Source organism: Vespa velutina, chromosome 11 (genome assembly GCF_912470025.1).
Source record: "Vespa velutina chromosome 11, iVesVel2.1, whole genome shotgun sequence".
Lineage (NCBI taxonomy): Eukaryota > Metazoa > Arthropoda > Insecta > Hymenoptera > Vespidae > Vespa > Vespa velutina.
In genome coordinates, this window is record NC_062198.1 from 7,476,880 (window position 1) to 7,495,367 (window position 18,488).

The 18,488-nt window shown below is 29.0% G+C and overlaps 3 protein-coding genes across 10 annotated transcripts; 1 reads left to right on the forward strand and 2 right to left on the reverse strand.

Moving 5' to 3' along the window:
• Window positions 1–210: 210 nt before the first annotated feature.
• On the reverse strand, window positions 211–11,636 carry LOC124953123 (repetitive organellar protein-like). Of its 8 annotated transcripts, XM_047504063.1 has the most exons (19): window positions 11,372–11,635; window positions 10,527–10,671; window positions 10,260–10,397; window positions 10,060–10,140; window positions 9,852–9,987; window positions 9,264–9,737; window positions 8,910–9,176; window positions 8,619–8,836; window positions 4,511–8,539; window positions 4,269–4,410; window positions 3,979–4,170; window positions 3,473–3,853; window positions 2,995–3,327; window positions 2,708–2,864; window positions 2,216–2,642; window positions 1,498–2,119; window positions 1,017–1,419; window positions 555–847; window positions 211–477 (listed from the first exon to the last, which is right to left on the reverse strand). In XM_047504063.1, exons 2-19 carry the CDS (start codon window positions 10,651–10,653, stop codon window positions 429–431), a joined length of 8,469 nt encoding a protein of 2,822 aa, XP_047360019.1. In that variant the 5' UTR covers window positions 10,654–10,671; window positions 11,372–11,635; the 3' UTR covers window positions 211–428. The 8 variants fall into 8 exon arrangements, with proteins under 8 accessions (XP_047360019.1, XP_047360021.1, XP_047360020.1 ...); XM_047504065.1 differs by having other exon boundaries at window positions 3,767–3,853; window positions 10,260–10,671; window positions 11,372–11,634; XM_047504064.1 differs by having other exon boundaries at window positions 3,641–3,853; window positions 10,260–10,671; window positions 11,372–11,634.
• Window positions 11,637–12,052: 416 nt separating this feature from the next.
• Window positions 12,053–16,595, forward strand: LOC124953126 (DNA replication licensing factor Mcm2). The gene is made up of 15 exons (XM_047504069.1): window positions 12,053–12,242; window positions 12,414–12,580; window positions 12,668–12,831; window positions 12,962–13,044; window positions 13,124–13,306; window positions 13,415–13,626; window positions 13,744–13,936; window positions 14,002–14,205; window positions 14,315–14,546; window positions 14,665–14,915; window positions 14,999–15,163; window positions 15,246–15,551; window positions 15,685–15,867; window positions 15,986–16,141; window positions 16,270–16,595. Exons 1-15 carry the CDS (start codon window positions 12,240–12,242, stop codon window positions 16,396–16,398), a joined length of 2,631 nt encoding a protein of 876 aa, XP_047360025.1. The 5' UTR covers window positions 12,053–12,239; the 3' UTR covers window positions 16,399–16,595.
• Window positions 16,596–17,368: 773 nt separating this feature from the next.
• LOC124953132 (zinc finger CCHC domain-containing protein 10-like) lies at window positions 17,369–18,454 on the reverse strand. The gene is made up of 3 exons (XM_047504079.1): window positions 18,264–18,454; window positions 18,007–18,150; window positions 17,369–17,917 (listed from the first exon to the last, which is right to left on the reverse strand). Exons 1-3 carry the CDS (start codon window positions 18,296–18,298, stop codon window positions 17,692–17,694), a joined length of 405 nt encoding a protein of 134 aa, XP_047360035.1. The 5' UTR covers window positions 18,299–18,454; the 3' UTR covers window positions 17,369–17,691.
• Window positions 18,455–18,488: the final 34 nt, after the last annotated feature.

The window sequence follows — 18,488 nt, forward strand, 5'->3', positions numbered from 1 at the left end:
TACAAAGCAAGAGAGAAAAGTTCGTCGTGGCTAATTTTAAATTATTCACAATTTAAAAAATGAACAATGTTAATAAACTACAAAAATAAAATATACATATGTTTATCATTAATATATTAGCAATATTTTTAACGAGATTTTTTTTAATTCATATTGTAAACATTTATCGCTGTATTTTCTTCGTGTGCTATCAAAAATATACGAATGCAATGAACATGAAAAACAGGATGTAGTTTATATTGGAACAAGGATTAACATAACTTTTTTTAGAATATTATATCACCCTAGTTATTGCAATCGACCTGCTATTTACAAAAGCAATAAATTGCATTGTCTCAAATAATCATTCTCTCTTTTGTCATTCATCACACAGTATTCAAGAGAATGCTTCATTACTTTCCTTCATACCAAATATCCTATGTTGCTTTTTATTTTTTCATGGAGAAAAACTGGTATAAATTGGCTATTTCATAATTACTATATAAAAGAATTGTACAGTAAGACAAAATCGAAGTTCCAATAAAAAAGTAGACATATTGCGATTAAACACTTACGCCTTAGTACAAGGTTGTATCGTATAATTTAATGGCGGTGGAGGAACTAAAAGTGGTAATGGAGTTGGTGGTGGTGGAGCTTGTACTGGAGTTGGTGTTGAAACAATTGATTGTGTTTCAGTAGCTCTAACTGTTCCACTATATGCCGAAAGATAACTGGGCCATAAATTTGGAGGAGGAGGAGAACCTGGTGGTGGCGGCGGCGGTGGAAGATCATCCAATTCATCAGAATCCTCTATCATCATAGCAGACAAAGGAGTGACGCGTGGTTTCTTCAATTTAATTATTTTTACCTAAAATATTAATATATATTAACTTTAATATATATAAGACGTATATAACAGTATCTTGACAACAAATTGTCCAATATAAATTTTTATTCTTAATTAGAAATTAAGAATAACTATTGCATATATACATATAAAAATTTAATTAAAAACTCTTAATTTTATTTTAACATACTTTGACTTTTTTCTTTGTTTTGGGATGTCTTGCTCTCTTCTCTTTTTTTATTCTTTTAGAAAGTGACCTCTTTAAGTCACAAGGACTGTCTTGAGAAATTGTACTTGAAGGAGGAGGTGGAGATGGCATATCTCCTTCTCCACCACTAGGACTAGTTCCTTCACCAGGTTTCACACCATCAGCAAATTGCACAGATTTTTTTGTTCTTTTTTTCTTTTGCGATACTTTTATCTTCAACTTCATTTTATGTTTTGTCATATTAACTTTATTCTCAGAGGTATTATCTCCTTTGTTTATATCACTTGTTTTTTCTGTATCAGCCTCATCTTTATCTATACAATCTTCATTCTCCCCATCTACTGTAGAAAGATTATCTATATTTCCATTAGAAAATGTATCTTTCCTGTAATGAAAATATATGTCATCAATATACGTATAAATAAATATAGATGAATATTTTTATATCGAAAACTTTACATACCTAAAACCAGGTGATATAAGTATTCCTTTTAAAGGTGCTACAGGTAATAACGGCCAATCTTTCGGTTTGGATTCTGCTTGATTTGTGTTCATATCGTTTAGTGGCACTTCTATCTCTTTAATCTCTTCCTTTCGATTGTCTGTTTTAGATATTGACTTTTGATCATTTAATTCCTCTTCTTCTTCATCATCTTCAGGATCTTCGTAATCTTCATCTTCATCTTCTCCTTCCGCTTCCTCTTCTTCCTCATCATCCTCGTCATCATCTCCTGCAACATCTTCTTCTTCTTCTACAGAAGTTATTAAAGAAACTGGATTATCTGGTTCCTTTACTGACTGGTCATCTAAAGTAGCTTCTTCGTCTCCTTCATGAAGAGCCTTTATAACCGATCGATCTATAGATGGTGGTATTTTTCGATTATCTAATGAAGTTGTATTCTCTGATTGCGGTGTACCTATTGTTTTCTTCTCAAGAAGTCGAAGTGCTCTTCGATTAACTTTTTCTATTCGTCTGCGTTCTTTTTCTTTTCTACGCATTTCGCGCAATCTCTTACGTTCTTCTCTTTCTTTTCGGCGAGCTTCAAGTATTGCTTCATAATTATATACTGGTTGTGCTGATACTTCTACAATTAATATATATATACATATATATATATATATAGTATAATTTTATTTCCTATTCGTTTAAATAAAATTTGACATATAAAAATTTAACTTACTCTGTACTGTAATTTCTGATCTTGGATATGTTGCTGCAGAAATAGGTATTGGTACAGGTGCAGGTACAGGAATTGATAGAGATAAAGGCACTGGGGACAAGGTCGAACTTTGTGTTGGCGTTGATACTACAGAAGGAATAGTGGGTACGGGCATAGGGACAGGAACGGGTACAGGAACAGAAATTGGAACTGAAACAGGAGAAGGTGATGGATCAGTAGAATATGAAGTTGTTCCTGGTTGATCTACAGTTGACTGTGTACCACCGCTCCAATCTAAAGACGTTGGTACTACTTGAAGGACATTACCAACTCGTACAACTTGACTGGATCCATGTACGATTGGAGGTGTTGTAATAACAGGTATTTCTGTACGTGCTGGAGATATTCCGTTATAATCTGCAGGTACCACTTGTAAAACATTGCCCACCTATACAATTATAATTATTTTTTGTAATATTTATTAATTACACACGCGCTTCAATATTTATTTACCTGCAATACTGTAGGTTGACGGCGATACAATTGTTGTGGCTGTTGTGGTGGAGGGGATGGATATACAACAGTATTTGGATTAAAATTATTGGAATAATCAGAGAGTATATTTGTTTCTTGTTCATGTTGCTTTTTAATTCCTAATTCTAATTCCAATCTGCAATTAAAGAAATAACTACTGATGTAAGAACGTAAAATATAAATCATTTAGACCTAGTAAAACGTCTAACTTATGAAAAGATAAAATTGATAGAAAAGTTAAAGATTTGTGTTACTATAATCACTACCTGTCGTCGAGCGATAAACGTTTTGGAGAACTTGCAACAGTATCATCTATGCAAGGAGGATAAGTTAAGTTATTCTCCGTATAATAGTAATCATTACTAGACTCGTTCACACCAGAATATTGAAAATTTGAAGGTACGTTATCAACACCGCTACTAATCTGCATCTCTGTATCCATAACAGTAGAATCTGCTGTTACCCTCGTCACACTGGATGTTGACTGTACAATTGTCTCTATACGTCTACCAGTTTCTTCACAATTTTGTCTACTATCTCTTCCTTCTTTTCTTTCTCTCATGCTTCCATTGATCTTATCCCTTAATAAAGATGGTGACCTGATTATATAAGAATATATGATTTAATATACATTTATGTATATATATATAATGAATTGATGAAAATCTTATTGGGGAAAAAAAAGAAAGAAAAAAGAGAGAAAAAAAAAAAGAAAAAAAAAAAGCTCATGAAGTGATCATATACCGAGAGAGACGAAGTGTTTCAGATAATCTTAATTCATATTCGGGACTTCGTTTCCTCGATCTGGTTCTCGATGTCGATCTAGACCTTGATCTAGATCTTGACTGCAATTTTGATCTTGATCGTGAGCATGACCTCGATCGCGACCGTGATTTTGATCTTGATCCTGACCTTGATCTTGTCCTTGATCGCGATCTTGATCGAGACCACGATCTTGATCGCGATCTTGATACGCATCTAAATCTGTCCACGGATAATCCGGATGGTGAGTGTCTTAAACATGGAGATAGTCGTGACCTTTTCTGGAGTTTTTCTGTTCTTCGCATAGAATCGCCTACTTTTGCCCACTGCATATCTCTTCGTATGTTTAATCTTTGTTTTTTGCTGAAATTAAATTAATAATACTAAATTAAACAATGGAAGTATAAAAATATTTTTCCATTTATAATTTGAATTGTCAATTTTATTATTATTATTATTATTATAACATTCCTTCAAGGAGAAAGTACCTTCGCCTAGAGGAAATAGGACCTTCCATAATTTCTCTTTCTAAGCTTTCATCTCTATAGTAAGTTCTATTATTATAATCTAAGTTTATATCCTGTTGATTACTAAATGAATCCAAAGATTCTCCATCGCGTAAAGCATTATCCATTTCAAATTGCCAAAATGTTTGATCTGTCTCTTCTTCAATTTGTACTCTGAAATATTTCAATGTGTACAATCGAATTAATATATTTTAATTAATTTAATTTGATTACAAATAATCAAGTTATATGCATAGATATTAAAAAAATACCTATTTTCAGAATGTTTATTAAGTTCCATATTTCTTTCTCTTAAAATTTCGATTGGATCATATGGTTTCATTTTTTCCTCTCGATTTTTATCCATACTATCATATTTTCTTTTATTCCATTCATCACGGTTGTTTTTATTTGCTATAAATATATATATATATATATATTTTTTTTTTTTAAATTATGCATTTGCATAATACAATGAACAATATACAATATAATATAAGGATTGAACACTTACATTTGTTGTAACTAGTAGTAATAGATCTTTCTGGACTTCGTGTAAATCTATCTTTTCGATCGTCTGTATTCCTTGTTCTAGTAGATCTACTTAATTTTCTATCTCGAATATATACATTAGTTTCATCCCGTCTTCTTGGACTTTTACTTCGACTTCGGCTCCAGCTACGGCTATGGCTACCACTTCCACTTCCTTCGCATTCCCAAGAAGTACACGGACTATCGATGTGCTTTCTCTTGTTTCTCATTGGGCTTATTTTTCTTCTGTTTTCATTGTATTCCAACCTTTTGATCTCTTTATAATCTCTTTTATCAATTCTGTCTCTCATCAATTCATTACTTTTTCTATCCCTTTTATCCTTATTACGATCATTGTATCGTTTATCATCTTCCTGCTTAAGAGGTCTCTTTCTTCTCTCCTCTCTATCTAAAGATTTTGTACTTTGTGGTATGTCTGTATCACTATTATCTTCAATAATAGTAAGTTTAGTTGTTTTAGTATTTTCACCTTTTTTCTTATCTTGATTTTTGTATTCATCACTTTGATCAGAATACATGTTGGATGTTTGAAATTTCGTATGAGTACTTTGTAGCTGGGAGTTTTGTAATATTTCTTCTTTTGATCCCAATTGAACATTAGTGGCAGTTATAGGATGATCAGTAGAAGAACATTCATCAGTACTTATAATATTGGCATCAAGAGTTTTATTCGCATCTGCTACATGTATAGATACAAATTCTGTATCTTCTTTATCGCTGTCTAGTATATGCGATTGTAAGAGCTTTTTCTGGATTGTTAAAAGAGCTGCAACTTGTTGTGCAGAATCAAGTAAGGGCACTTCAGTCTTTTTTGATTTATCATGCTCATTAGAGCGCCGAATTAAAAATTGTTTTGGAATAAGTTTAAAAGTTGCTTTTTCTTCATTTGTCTCATCATTTTTTATATTAATTTCTGTTTTTGTATCAACATTCGGAACATTTTCATTATTATAAGATATATCCGTTTCATATTCAGCAAACATATCCATTTGTAAAGATTTAGATGAATGTGCATCTGAACATGAATCATTGAGAAGTAAATTATTAAGCAACTTTTCAGAATTTTCAGCAACAACTGTATTACATTTTTCTGTTTTTGAGTGAACAGTCATATTTTGAAGACTATGTTTTGATGTTGATATTTTAGGAGCTATGCATATGTTTTCATGAAACTTCTTTAATTGTAATGGTATAGTGGAAGAAGATAATGACTTTTCTTCCATCTGACATAATTCTTTATTTTTGTCTTCGTGTGATCTAGTCTTGGTCAAAGAAGTTGAATTAATGCCACTAGAAGAAGCTTCAATATCCTCAGACTTCTGAGACGGTGCTGGAGAACTTGGACTGTATAACTCTATGCTCCTTTGACCTAATTTATTATCAATATCCAGAATAGTTTTCAACCGTTCTGTACATGGATTTTTTTTATTCATAATCGATGTCTTTTCTATAATTGTGTCAATATTTGCATTTTCACTCCATGATTGTTCTAATAATTTTTTATCTTCCAACTTCAAATTACAAGATTGTTTTCTTTTAAGAAAATTTGTAGAATTTTCTGAGTATTTAGAACTGAAGGTCTCAACACTTAATGGTTGATTTACAACATGGCAAATATCATCTTTGACCTTATCTTTTAATGAAATCTTTTCGGATACATCCAAGGATGTTCTATTACTTGTATGTTCAGATTTAGTTCGATTTGACCATTCAACACATTCCTCTTCCCACATAACAGAAGCTTTGAGTTCCATCTTCTCATCAGATTGTGATCCTATATCCCAACGACTTTTCTTAATTTTTTTGTTAATATTAAATTCATTTTCCTTCAATTTATCAAGCATTTCCATGCTATTTCTATCTTTACTATTTTTAACGTAATTAATAGGTAAATCGGATTGAGCATTGCAAGCAATATCAATAATATCGCTAACTATAGTTGTAGCAGCGCTAGTAGCACTGGTTATACTACTTGTATCAATATTATCTTTGCCTTTTTCATTAATACGCATAAATGATTCTTCTTCAATATCCCAATCATCTTTCTTTCTTTTATTTTTCTCTTGTACGAGCAACATTGCTTCTCTCTCACCTTCCTCCTCTTCATCTTCCCATATTCTTATAGTACATAATCTCTCTATTCTCTTTCGACTTTCCCTTGCACTTTCTTTATCCACTGCAATATATGTATCCGTTTTTTTATCATATTTCACTTCTTTTTCCAATTTTTTTGTAGAACTATGAGAAGCTCTTCTCTTATTAACAGTTAAATCTGCAATGGCTTCTAAACTGTCTACTTCCCAATCATCTGCTAATAGTTGCCCTTTACTAACTTCTTTCTCGAGTTGCGTTAATGATGGTACATTCAAAGTATCAAATTCTGTTTCTCTCCATTTTTCCTTCTTGTGTTTCTCCAGCTTTTTCGATAACTTCATATCATCCTGTATTATTTGCCGTGCTATACGTTCACTTTCTCTTTCCCAATCAGTAAGAAATTCAGTATTACTTTTCTTATCCTTGTCTTTTTTTCTTTTCTTTTTTTCATCCAAATCATTATCTATTTTTTGCTTTCCTTCCGAGAAATTGTCATCAGATCGCTTCTCATTCAGTTTTTCAATTGCGATAATATTTTTGTCTACTCTGTCCATTTTTTTAAGCTTATTTTGCTCGTCATCCTTTAACTTACTCACATCGCGATTCATTTCCGAAATTTGACTTTCAAATCGTTTACCTATAATTACTGAATTTACTTCCCATTCTTCTAAGAATTTATCTGCAGTTTTGTCTTGACTTTCTTTGTTAACTAAAGATTTGTTTTTACTTTCCCATAAATTTTGTTTTTCCCCTTGAACCATTTCCACATTCATTTCTTCTTTAATCTTTTTGGATGCAGATTGTATTTGTAATGTATGTTTAATAGTTGAATCTGAAACCTCATTTATTAATTCTCTACTATCAATATCTTTTTCATTCAATACTTTTCTGCTTTTTAAATTCCTTTTGTTTATCTTTTTCCTTTTTCTCCTTTCATCAGATTCACTACTACTCGATGGCGAACTTATTTTTCTTCTACGTCTTTTTTTAATTCTAGCTATTCTTTTTGCTTTCCTTTTTCTTTTTCCAATTTTTCTTTTCTTCCTCCTCTTCTTTCTCCGTTTGCTATCTGAGCTGAAAGACTCGCTACTACTGCTAGTACTACTACTTTCGCTACTATCAGAATCAGATGAACTTGAATCCTGTGATAATTTTCTGTTACGGCGTCGTTTTGTCTTTTTATCTTCAGAATCTGTGGAACTACTACTACTAGATGATTCGCTACTAGATGTCTTATTTTGTAAGCGTTTTTTCTTTCTTCTTCTTTTTCTTGACTCAGAATTTTCATCGCTCAAGTGTTCTACTTTGATCCGAACATTTTCCCAATCGTTAGGTATAGATTCTGACTCTTCTATTTCTTTTTCCTCACAAATAGTTGTATCTTCAAATATTCTTTCATTTTCCTGCATAGGAGCTTGCGAGTTTACTGATAAATTGGAATGTTCAGAATGCTGAAACGTTAGACACGAATTTTCTAGACATTCATTTTCTTGCAATTGTTTCTCAGTTAATACTTCATTAGTAATTTTATTTTGATTTTCACATGCTATACTTTTAGTTGTAGAAAAAGTGTTATATTTATCTTCCAATGATGTTAATTCTATATTAAATTCATGATAATTTGATGGAGATACAGATTTAAGCAAACATTTTTCTGAAGAAAATTTTTGTACTGTTTTTACTGCATCTGGTAAAGGAATATCCGTACACACCATTTTCATGAACTGTTCATATTCTGAGGCTAATTTTTCATTTCCTGCAGATAATAAGATTGGAGATGCAGATGCTTTATCTAGAATTTCAGGTTTTATAACATCAGAATTATTCTGATTATCTGTATTTTCTACATTTGTGCTATTTTCAGGTGAATCAGAAATCGATGTTGATACCTTGTCTCCTAAAAATTAAATTTTCTATCTATAACAAAATTTCTATACTTTTTTTATATATTACAAATAATATATTAATAATCTAACCTTGTTCAATAATATTCTCTATTTCCATTTGTTTTTCCTCATTTTCTATTTCATCATTTACTTGTGAAATTTCTTCATCTTCACTATCCCATTTTGATTTTGGTGGTAGTACATTAATGGATAATTTCCATTTTGTGTCACTATTAGGTTTAATTATATTTATTTTCTTATACCAATTACGAGAACACAATAGTTCTTCATTATCCTCTATGTTGACTCTATAACAATCAACAGCTACTTAGATAATTAAAAACAAAGGAAAAAAAATAGAGAAGAAAAAATTTTTTATACTGTATAGATGTTGCATCACATATATCTCGCAGCTTTTCCCGACGATCCAATGTAACAGCCTGAAGTAACTGCTGTTGATTTAATAAAAGAGAAACACGAGGATTTTCACAATAAAGTAATTGCCGTCCACGTTTTGTTAATTTGATAGATTCAGGGGGAAACTCTTTAGGTCCATCTAGTCCTTCAGCAATTAAGGCAGTACGTTTCAAACGATAGTTATTCAACATCAACATCTGATCTAAGTAACGTGCATAATCTTGCACTGTCCTGCAATAATATAAACGTTGCTATTCCATTCTATTTATTTCTTTATTTAATTCTAATAGAACTATAAATTAAACAAAAAATACAAACCTGCTTTTTATGGATCGTTCTGAAATTTCTTGTTTTCTTAATTGAATGACTTCATCCAAAGTTACGCCTGACTTTTTCATTTCTGCCCATGACCCATATTTTTTTATTTCTCTTTCTTTTTCTTTATCTTTCAATTTATTTTTATCTTTTTTACTTTTTACATCTGCAATACTTTCTCGCAAATCATTTTGTTTTTCCTTTTTGTCCCTTGATTCTTCCTTCTTTTCTCTTATTTCTTCTTTCTTGTCTTTATGGCCTTCCTTTTTATCTTTTCCATCATCCTTTTTATCGCGATTTAACTCTACTTTGGTTTCATCTCGTTTACATTTATCATCTTTCTTTTCCTTATCTTTTCTTTGTTGTTCCCTATTTTGAAGAGACGGCTTATAGTAATATTTTTCTTTACTCTCATGCCGTTCTTTTGTTTGTTTATTTACACTTCCTTCTTTTCCTTCTTTGTTATGTTGTTTTCTCCTTAAAAACATTTGATATTTTATATATTATACCTTGATCCTTTGCCTTCATTTTATTGCATGATATACAATAAAAATTAAAATAGAAAAATAATTTAATATTTATTTCACATACTTGCGTTCCATCATAGATTTATTAGAAACCCTGTGAGAAGAAACTGTGTCCTTTTGTCTAGACCTTCCTTTCGAATTTCTAGAGGTTTCCCACATTGTTGAATTATGTCTGTTAAAACTTTCTTCTTCCAAACTTGCTATACAAAAACATGTCGAAATTACATAATGCATAAAAATTTATAATTACATGTTATATAAAGTACAATTACCTGCAGCCATGGCTTCAGCCAGTAATAATTTACTTTTAGACTCTTCTCTTCTAATTTCTTCTATTGCCAAAACCTTTTCTTCTAAATAAAAAAATATTAATCATGTAATTCTATTTAATATTGAAAAGAAAAAAGAAAAAAAGAAAAAAAAAAAAAAAAAAGAAAACTAACTAAATAAAAGATCTATTTCATTTTTATACCTGTTTTCTTTTTTAATTTACTACTATTTGAGTAACGATTGTATGAATGCTGGCTATGTTCTATCTTTGTCTTTAATTTTGTATCGCTGGTATTATCTTCATTGTCTGCATTATCTTTCATAGTACCAATAACTTGCGCTTGAGGTACAGAAGATTTATTTGAGGCTTTTGGTAATACATTAAACTTATTTGCAAATGCCATTAATCGCTTTTTAGCTTGAACTTTACCAAGAACGGGTTTAAGCATTCTTGGACTTTCTAACCTACATGTATCTCCATCACTTGCTTGGCCTTTAGTACTTTCTGGCGTTTCAGGCATCTGTATATCTATTAAAGACATTGAAATATCCGGTGTAGGCTCCTCTGGGGCATAAGCATCCTCAGTTCCAGACATTATGCCTTTTTCCTGAAGCTAGTTTAACAAAATTGGAGGATATAAATGCGAAACATAATAAGATTAAAAGTAAAAGACTACATATATATATATATATATGTATATATATATATAAAATATAATTCAAGACTTTTGAAAATTATCTTCCCTTCTGAGCATTGTTGTAATTACTTATTAATTTTATTAATAATTAAAACTTCATTTTTATTATAGCCTTATATTTATTTAATTAAGAAAAATTTCAAATTCAGCTTAAGAATATCAAAGCTCCTGCCATAACAAATTCATTGAATAAACATTTATAAAATCTAGTAAACTAAAATAGTAAGCACACTCACTATGTATCTTATTTGTTACACTTACATATTTCTTTTATTGCCAAAAGATTCATAGCTGCACATTACTTTAAAAATTTAATTAATTATTAAACTTCAATATAGAAATGATTTTTTTAATTACATCTTAATGGCAGAAAATTAAAGAAACTTTACTAACTTTATTTTATCACTAAATTACACAAACAAAGAAATTCATATTCAAATAAAAAACATTAAACAGGTTAAGATAAATTCGTATGATTACAATTTGCTTTTTCCATAATAAAAAATTGTAAAAATATAATTTCATTATTAAAATAATATTGTAACATAGCAAAAATATTTTTAGATCATAAAGACCAAATATTTAATAACGAATCGTGCAAATGATTGTTTCTTACCTTATAACAATATACTTAAGTAACAGAACAATACATTTTTTTGCAAAATTTGTTAAAATATTTTATGAAGTATAACTTTTTTAATAGATAAAGTATTTCTAATATAATATAAGTAAATTTGTTTTTACTATTTTCCAATGTTCAACAAACTTTGCAAATGAAAAGCGTCAGACATTTTATTTAAACGACAAGTCGACACTACAAATGAGTACAAACTGTTAGTAGGTTAAAGGGTCTGATCAAATCCGATATCTCCCTTCTATTTAGCTTGGTTCACTGTTTACAGCGCCGCTGGTGGAAGTTCGTTACAATAAACTTTTATTTGAATTTATTAAACTCTACCAATAAAAAAAACTAATATAAAATATGTTCATACATATATACATATATATGTGTGTATATATATATATATATATATATGTATAAATACAAATTTCTAACACATTTCAAATACATTTTCAAATAAATATTTAATAATTTTTCTTATAAATAAAAAAACATTTTATTGCGATATATAAAGAACTATTAACTTTATCTTTACAAGAAATAGCTATTAATTAAAATTCAAATGATTAAAATAGCATTGAATGAACTTTAATCAACTTCAATGATTTGTACAGAATTTAAGGCGGGAACTAACAAAAAATGAGAAATTTGGCGGGAAATTTATTAATTCAACGCCGCCTGGTGTCCCTGTTTTATGTGGTTATATATGTCATAAGTACATGTGTATTCGTATATCTCGTATAAATTCATATTTTAAATAAATGACGATATTTTTACCATTATTTATTAAACAATAATAAACAAAACTCTAAACTCTATTTACTCCCAATTTTCATTTCTTATATTTTGTGAATTAAACATTATGGTAAGTAATTAATTACTAAACATAATTAACTAATAAATGAAAATGTAAGTATTTAAAATATAATATTTTATTAGATATGCTCAAATACTTATAAGAAAGTAATTAATTTTTATTCGAAAACCTTTTTATTCTTTTTGTAATTGTTTGTATTTTCTTTTATTATTATTATAGAATCAAAATAGCTCTCCTCCCAGATCTGATAGAAATATGGATGCAATGACATCCCCTGCACCTGATATAGATGAACCTTTTGAAGATGAAAGTGAATTACTTAATGAAGATAATGACGTTAATAATGAAGAAGAAGGAGAAGAATTATTTGGAGATAACATGGAGGCGTAAGATATCATATATGTAATGCAATAATAGATTTATAGATTAAAATATTCATTTTTTAATTATATTCCATATATTGTATTGCACAGTGATTACCGTCCCATGCCAGCACTTGATAGATATGATCCTGCCATGCTCGATGATGATGACTATTCTGAATTATCTCAAGGAGAACGTATAGCAGCTGAAATAGAAATGCGAAAGAGAGATCGCGCAGCTGGAATTATAAGAGATGATAGAGATTTACTTTATGGTAAATTTATCTCTATATTATTACATTATTTATAGAAATATTTATTTTTACCTTTAGTTATAAAGATTGTATAATTATTACATATTCTTATATTCATATATTATAATACAAATTTAATGAATAAATTTAGATGATACTGATGAAGATGAAACACAAACTCACAAGCGACGCATGGCTGAAAAGGCTGCTACTGGTGAAATTGATGACATAGAGGTAAAAATCTCTATTTATTATTTATTCTACAAATATTATTGTTTATATTATTGTTTAGAAAATCTATTTTTGATCTTAGATGATAGAATCCATAGAAAACTTAGAAGATACAAAAGGCCATTCTATCAAGGAGTGGGTCACAATGTTAGGACCAAGAACAGAGATCTCCAATCGTTTTAAGAGTTTTTTACGTACTCACACAAATTCGAAAGGACAATATATGTACAAAGAACGTATTCGTCACATGTGTGAAAGCAATCAGGTAATGGAATAAAAACATCTTTTTTTTTGTATAATTTTTTATATATTGGTTTTTTTTTATAATTAATTTTGATAATAGTCTTTTAATTTTTACAAATTTTATTAATAGTCCAGCTTTATTGTGGAATTCCCCATTCTTGCAAGTAAAGAACATGTTTTGGCTTATTTTTTGCCAGAAGCTCCATTTCAAATGTTACAAATATTTGATGAAGTAGCCAAAGAATTGGTATTAACTATTTTCCCTAGTTATGAAAGAGTTACAAGCGAAATTCATGTTAGAATATCAGAACTTCCATTAATAGAAGAATTACGTACATTTAGGTAAAAACTGCAATAGTTGCTTTTATTTCATAAATTTTTATAAATTCTTTTTATAAATTTTATATGATTTATATTTGTATTCCTTTCAATATTATTTGACATATGTTGAAAATACAGGAAGCTACACCTTAATCAATTAGTTCGAACTCTTGGTGTTGTAACAGCTACAACAGGAGTGCTTCCGCAATTATCTGTCGTTAAATATGATTGTTCTAAGTGTGGATATGTTCTTGGTCCTTTTGTACAATCTCAAAACTCAGAAGTTAAACCAAGTTCATGTCCAGAATGTCAAAGCTTTGGTCCTTTCATGGTAAGCATATGTTTTGTTTTAAAAATGTAGATCATTTTTAACATACTTTGGTAAATTATTTTTAGATTAATATGGAACAAACAATATACAGAAATTATCAAAGAATAACAATTCAAGAATCTCCAGGTAGAGTACCTGCAGGCAGAATACCAAGAAGTAAAGATTGTATTTTATTATCTGATATTTGTGATCGATGTAAACCAGGAGATGAGATAGATCTTACTGCAATATATACTAATAATTATGATGGTTCTTTAAATACAGAACAGGTAAATTATATATTCAATACAATTTATTACTAAATAATAATGCTTTATTATATTTCTTAAATTGTTGTTGTGAATTATATAAAGAATTATAATTGTTGATCTTGACCAGGGATTTCCAGTGTTTTCTACAGTATTATTGGCTAATTACTTATTTGTGAAGGATTCTAAAGAAATTGTAGAATCTCTAACTGAAGAAGATATTGCTAGTATTCTTGCTTTGAGCAAAGATCATCGTGTTGCTGATCGAATTGTTGCAAGTATTGCTCCTTCCATATATGGACATGAATATATTAAACGAGCACTCGCATTAACCATTTTTGGAGGAGAAGCAAAAAATCCTGGTGAATAAATTACAAATCTTAGATAAATTAATTGCAGCATATAAAAAAAAAAAAAAAAGAAAAAAGAAAGAAAAAGCTTGTATTTGCATTACTTGAGATATCCTTTTATTTTAAAAAGGTAATAAACACAAAGTAAGAGGAGATATAAATGTCCTAATCTGTGGTGATCCAGGAACAGCTAAATCACAATTTTTAAAATACATTGAAAAAATAGCACCGAGAGCAATTTTCACAACAGGTCAAGGGGCTTCTGCTGTAGGTTTAACCGCATATGTACGTAGATCACCTACTACACGAGAGTGGACATTAGAAGCTGGTGCTTTAGTTTTAGCAGACCATGGTGTTTGTCTAATTGATGAATTTGATAAGGTAATATATAAGGCATATACTATGTAAGGCAATATATTAGCTATATATTGTATTATTTCAAATTTTTAATATTATATTTGTAGATGAATGATCAAGATAGAACATCTATACATGAAGCTATGGAACAACAAAGTATCTCTATTTCAAAAGCAGGGATCGTTACATCATTGCATGCTAGATGTTCAGTAATAGCTGCATCCAATCCAATTGGAGGCAGATATGATGCTAGTATGACCTTTTCAGAAAATGTAAAAAATTACTTATATTTAAAAATTACCCTTTATAAAGTATGTCATATATGAGTTTATATTTTGGACCATTATATTGCAGGTAGATTTATCAGAACCAATTATTTCCCGATTTGATGTACTGTGTATAGTTAAGGATGAAGTGGATCCTATGCAAGATAGACATTTGGCTAAATTTGTAGTAAATTCACATATTAAACATCACCCAACTAATTCAGAAAAAACAGTACCAACAGAATCAGTGGAGACAGCACAAAATCTTCCTATTCCTCAAGATCTTCTTAGAAAGTATATTGTTTATGCAAAACAAAACGTTCATCCTAAATTAACTAATATTGATCAAGATAAAATAGCTAAATTATATAGTCGTTTAAGACAAGAAAGTTTGGTAAGTTGAAATAGTGTAGCAGTAGTAAGTAAAGAAATATAAAATGTATCTTTTATATCTAAATGCTGTAAATAATTTACTAAACTAATTTTTTAAACTAAATTAAAAATCACCAAACTGCATTATCTTTTAGGCTACAGGAAGTTTACCTATAACAGTACGACACATTGAAAGCATAATTCGTATGGCCGAAGCTAGTGCAAAAATGTATTTACGAGATCATGTACAAGAAGGTGATATTAATCTTGCCATTAGAATGATTTTAGATAGCTTTGTTGATACACAAAAATACTCTGTTATGAAAAGCATGCGGCAGGTATGTAATTGTAAATGTAGTTGCAATTTTAACCAATATTCATGCAAATTATTTTACTCTTATCTTATAATTACTTACTGCTTCTTTTTAAATTTGCATTAACATGTTATTATTACAGACATTTCAGAAATACTTATCATACAAGAAAGATCATAGTGAACTTTTGTATTACATACTTCGACAAATTACATTGGATACATTAGCATTCCAAAAAGCCTTGCATGGGAATCGAATTACAACTCTTGAAATATCGGAAAAAGATTTATTGGACAGGGTAATACAAACTATATTGATTGGAAAAATATATAATAAATGTGATAATAAAATACTGCGTATACTTGTAGCTATTTATAATATTTATAGTAAATCAGAGATTATATTAATTTTATTAAAAATTTTCAGGCTAAACAGATTGACATACATAATTTACATCCATTTTATGAAAGTGATATTTTTAAAACTAATAATTTCGTATATGATTCTCGAAGAAAGGTAATTATTCAAACTCTTCCTGAAACTATCGATGACTGAGGAATTCATGAAACATTTAATTATTTTAAATAATACTTCATAATTGTTTTATCATGAATGCATTTTTACGAATTAATAAAATTTTACTTTGTAGACATTTTATATGTATTCATGTAACTGTTTATATAATTATTTTAATATTAAATAATTGTAAGTGAAATATTTACCGAATTACATAAAGTTTATTTTACATTATACATTTGTCTTAAAAATTTACTTTTGTCGGTATTATAATAACGATTTCATTCTAAAAAAAGAAAATAAAATTACATAGCCATATATTGCCAAAAATATTATTTATATATTTGTACTAATATTAAAAATATATTTTCTTTTCTAGTAGGGTTATATTTTTTTCTTAATTAAATTAAATTTACTTAGTATAAAATTAACTACAGATTTATTTTCATATTAAAAAGAAGCAGTTTGAAGAAAATGTTGATCATTTTTCAAATTGATCCTTCTTACACTCTCTTAATCTAGATGTAATGAAATTATTAGATTACAATATTTTAATAATTAAAATATGATATGGGTTGGCGGAGTGCTAACAAAAATATTGTTAAATTACATCTTGCGACGAGATAAGCGCGTTGTATTGGCTGCGAATGTGCTTTGTTTTGAAAAGAAATTGATCGAAAGTAGCGTAAATATTTGATGCATGATTTAAATGAGCCGCAATCGATTACTGTGAAAAGCGATCGATGTAAAATTCCGAAAATGCATATGAAATTGTAGTTGGAATTGAAATAGTAGCCCAAGACGAAGCGTGAAACAAAAGAAGAGATGAGCGATCAGTAATTGAGATCAGAGTGTACAAGAAATAGAGCGAGCAGTGTAAAAAATCGGAGTGTCATTGGACTTTAGAGAAGTAACATCGAGAGCGTGCTAATAAAGATAATATATTTTTTTTAATTTTTCGAACCCAAAGCTCTGGTACCATAAGGATCCTACAAAAATACATTTAAAAGTCAAGTAATAAGAATTATTATTTCAAATTTATATTACACTTAATTGTTTCTTATGTGTTAATTTCACATTTAACACATTAAAAAAGAAAAAAATAATAAAAAGAGAGAAAAAGAGAACATTTCATTAGCAAATAATTGATAAATTTGTAATAAAATATGTAATATATAAAAGATATTAAGGATATTCCGTAATGTCGTCTTGTGTTACTGACTAAAATAGAAAAACATATATAGTACTTCTCAGAGAAAATAAAAACTGCTATTTTACAAAAATAAGCATATAGTATATCAGGAATAATGATTATTAAATATATCACATATTTTAGTGTGAAGAGTTACTGCTACTGCTGCTACTGCTACTAGAAACACTATCATTCGAGTCTGACTCACTGTCCGAAGAAGAACTGCTACTACTACTTTCACTACTGCTACTAGAACTGCTACTGTCAACACTAGAAGAGCTTGTATCACTGCAACTACTTGATTCTTTTCTCATTTTTTTTCTCTTCTGTCCGTGAGACTTCTTAACTTCCACTTTTTGTTCCTTTCTGAAAATAAATAATAAGTTCTACGTTATCTTTATAAATCTTAGTGTCTGTGTGTATATACATATATATAATTTTTTAAAAATATATACATTTCTTCTTGCATTTTTAAAGCTCTTTTAAGCTGTACAGTACGAGAAGATCTGTGTAGATATTTTCGTTTTCCTTTACATTCATAACTCCAGTGTCCAAATTCCAAACATTTTTGACATCGCATTCCTTGAGGAGATAGATTGCTACAATTAAATAAAATGTTAATAAAAAATAATATAATATGATCACTAAAACAAATATAACAACAGAATAATCCAACATATTAATAAATAATATATATACAAAATCTACTAACGTTTTCTTTATTACTTCTATTTTATTCGAACTCATTTTCTGTTTATGATTATTATTTGATATTTATCAGAATTAATTAAAATTTTCATATAGCATCGATAAATTTCGATAAGTTTATTTACAAATAAAGAAAGATTACTTCGAGAGGTTATTCCGCAGATATTTTGTGTGAAAACAAAAGTGGGGATAAATATGAAAGGAAATGAAATGTTTATCTTTAAGTTGG

What these genes read in the sequence shown, in the direction of transcription:
- LOC124953123 (XM_047504061.1), bottom strand. Translation starts at nt 10,653, where the DNA reads ATGTCTGGAACTGAGGATGCTTATGCCCCAGAGGAGCCTACACCGGAT. An exon ending in TACTACTAGTTACAACAAAT is followed by an intron (nt 4,411 to 4,510) that starts GTAAGTGTTCAA and finishes ATATATTTATAG; the next exon opens with CAAATAAAAACAACCGTGAT. An exon ending in AAACAAAGAAAAAAGTCAAA is followed by an intron (nt 848 to 1,016) that starts GTATGTTAAAAT and finishes TTAATATTTTAG; the next exon opens with GTAAAAATAATTAAATTGAA.
- LOC124953132 (XM_047504079.1), bottom strand. Translation starts at nt 18,298, where the DNA reads ATGAGTTCGAATAAAATAGAAGTAATAAAGAAAAC. An exon ending in ATAGAAGTAATAAAGAAAAC is followed by an intron (nt 18,151 to 18,263) that starts GTTAGTAGATTT and finishes ATTTAATTGTAG; the next exon opens with CAATCTATCTCCTCAAGGAA. An exon ending in TTAAAAATGCAAGAAGAAAT is followed by an intron (nt 17,918 to 18,006) that starts GTATATATTTTT and finishes ATTTATTTTCAG; the next exon opens with AAAGGAACAAAAAGTGGAAG.
- LOC124953126 (XM_047504069.1), top strand. An exon ending in GAAGAATTACGTACATTTAG is followed by an intron (nt 13,627 to 13,743) that starts GTAAAAACTGCA and finishes TTGAAAATACAG; the next exon opens with GAAGCTACACCTTAATCAAT. An exon ending in AAAGCTTTGGTCCTTTCATG is followed by an intron (nt 13,937 to 14,001) that starts GTAAGCATATGT and finishes AATTATTTTTAG; the next exon opens with ATTAATATGGAACAAACAAT.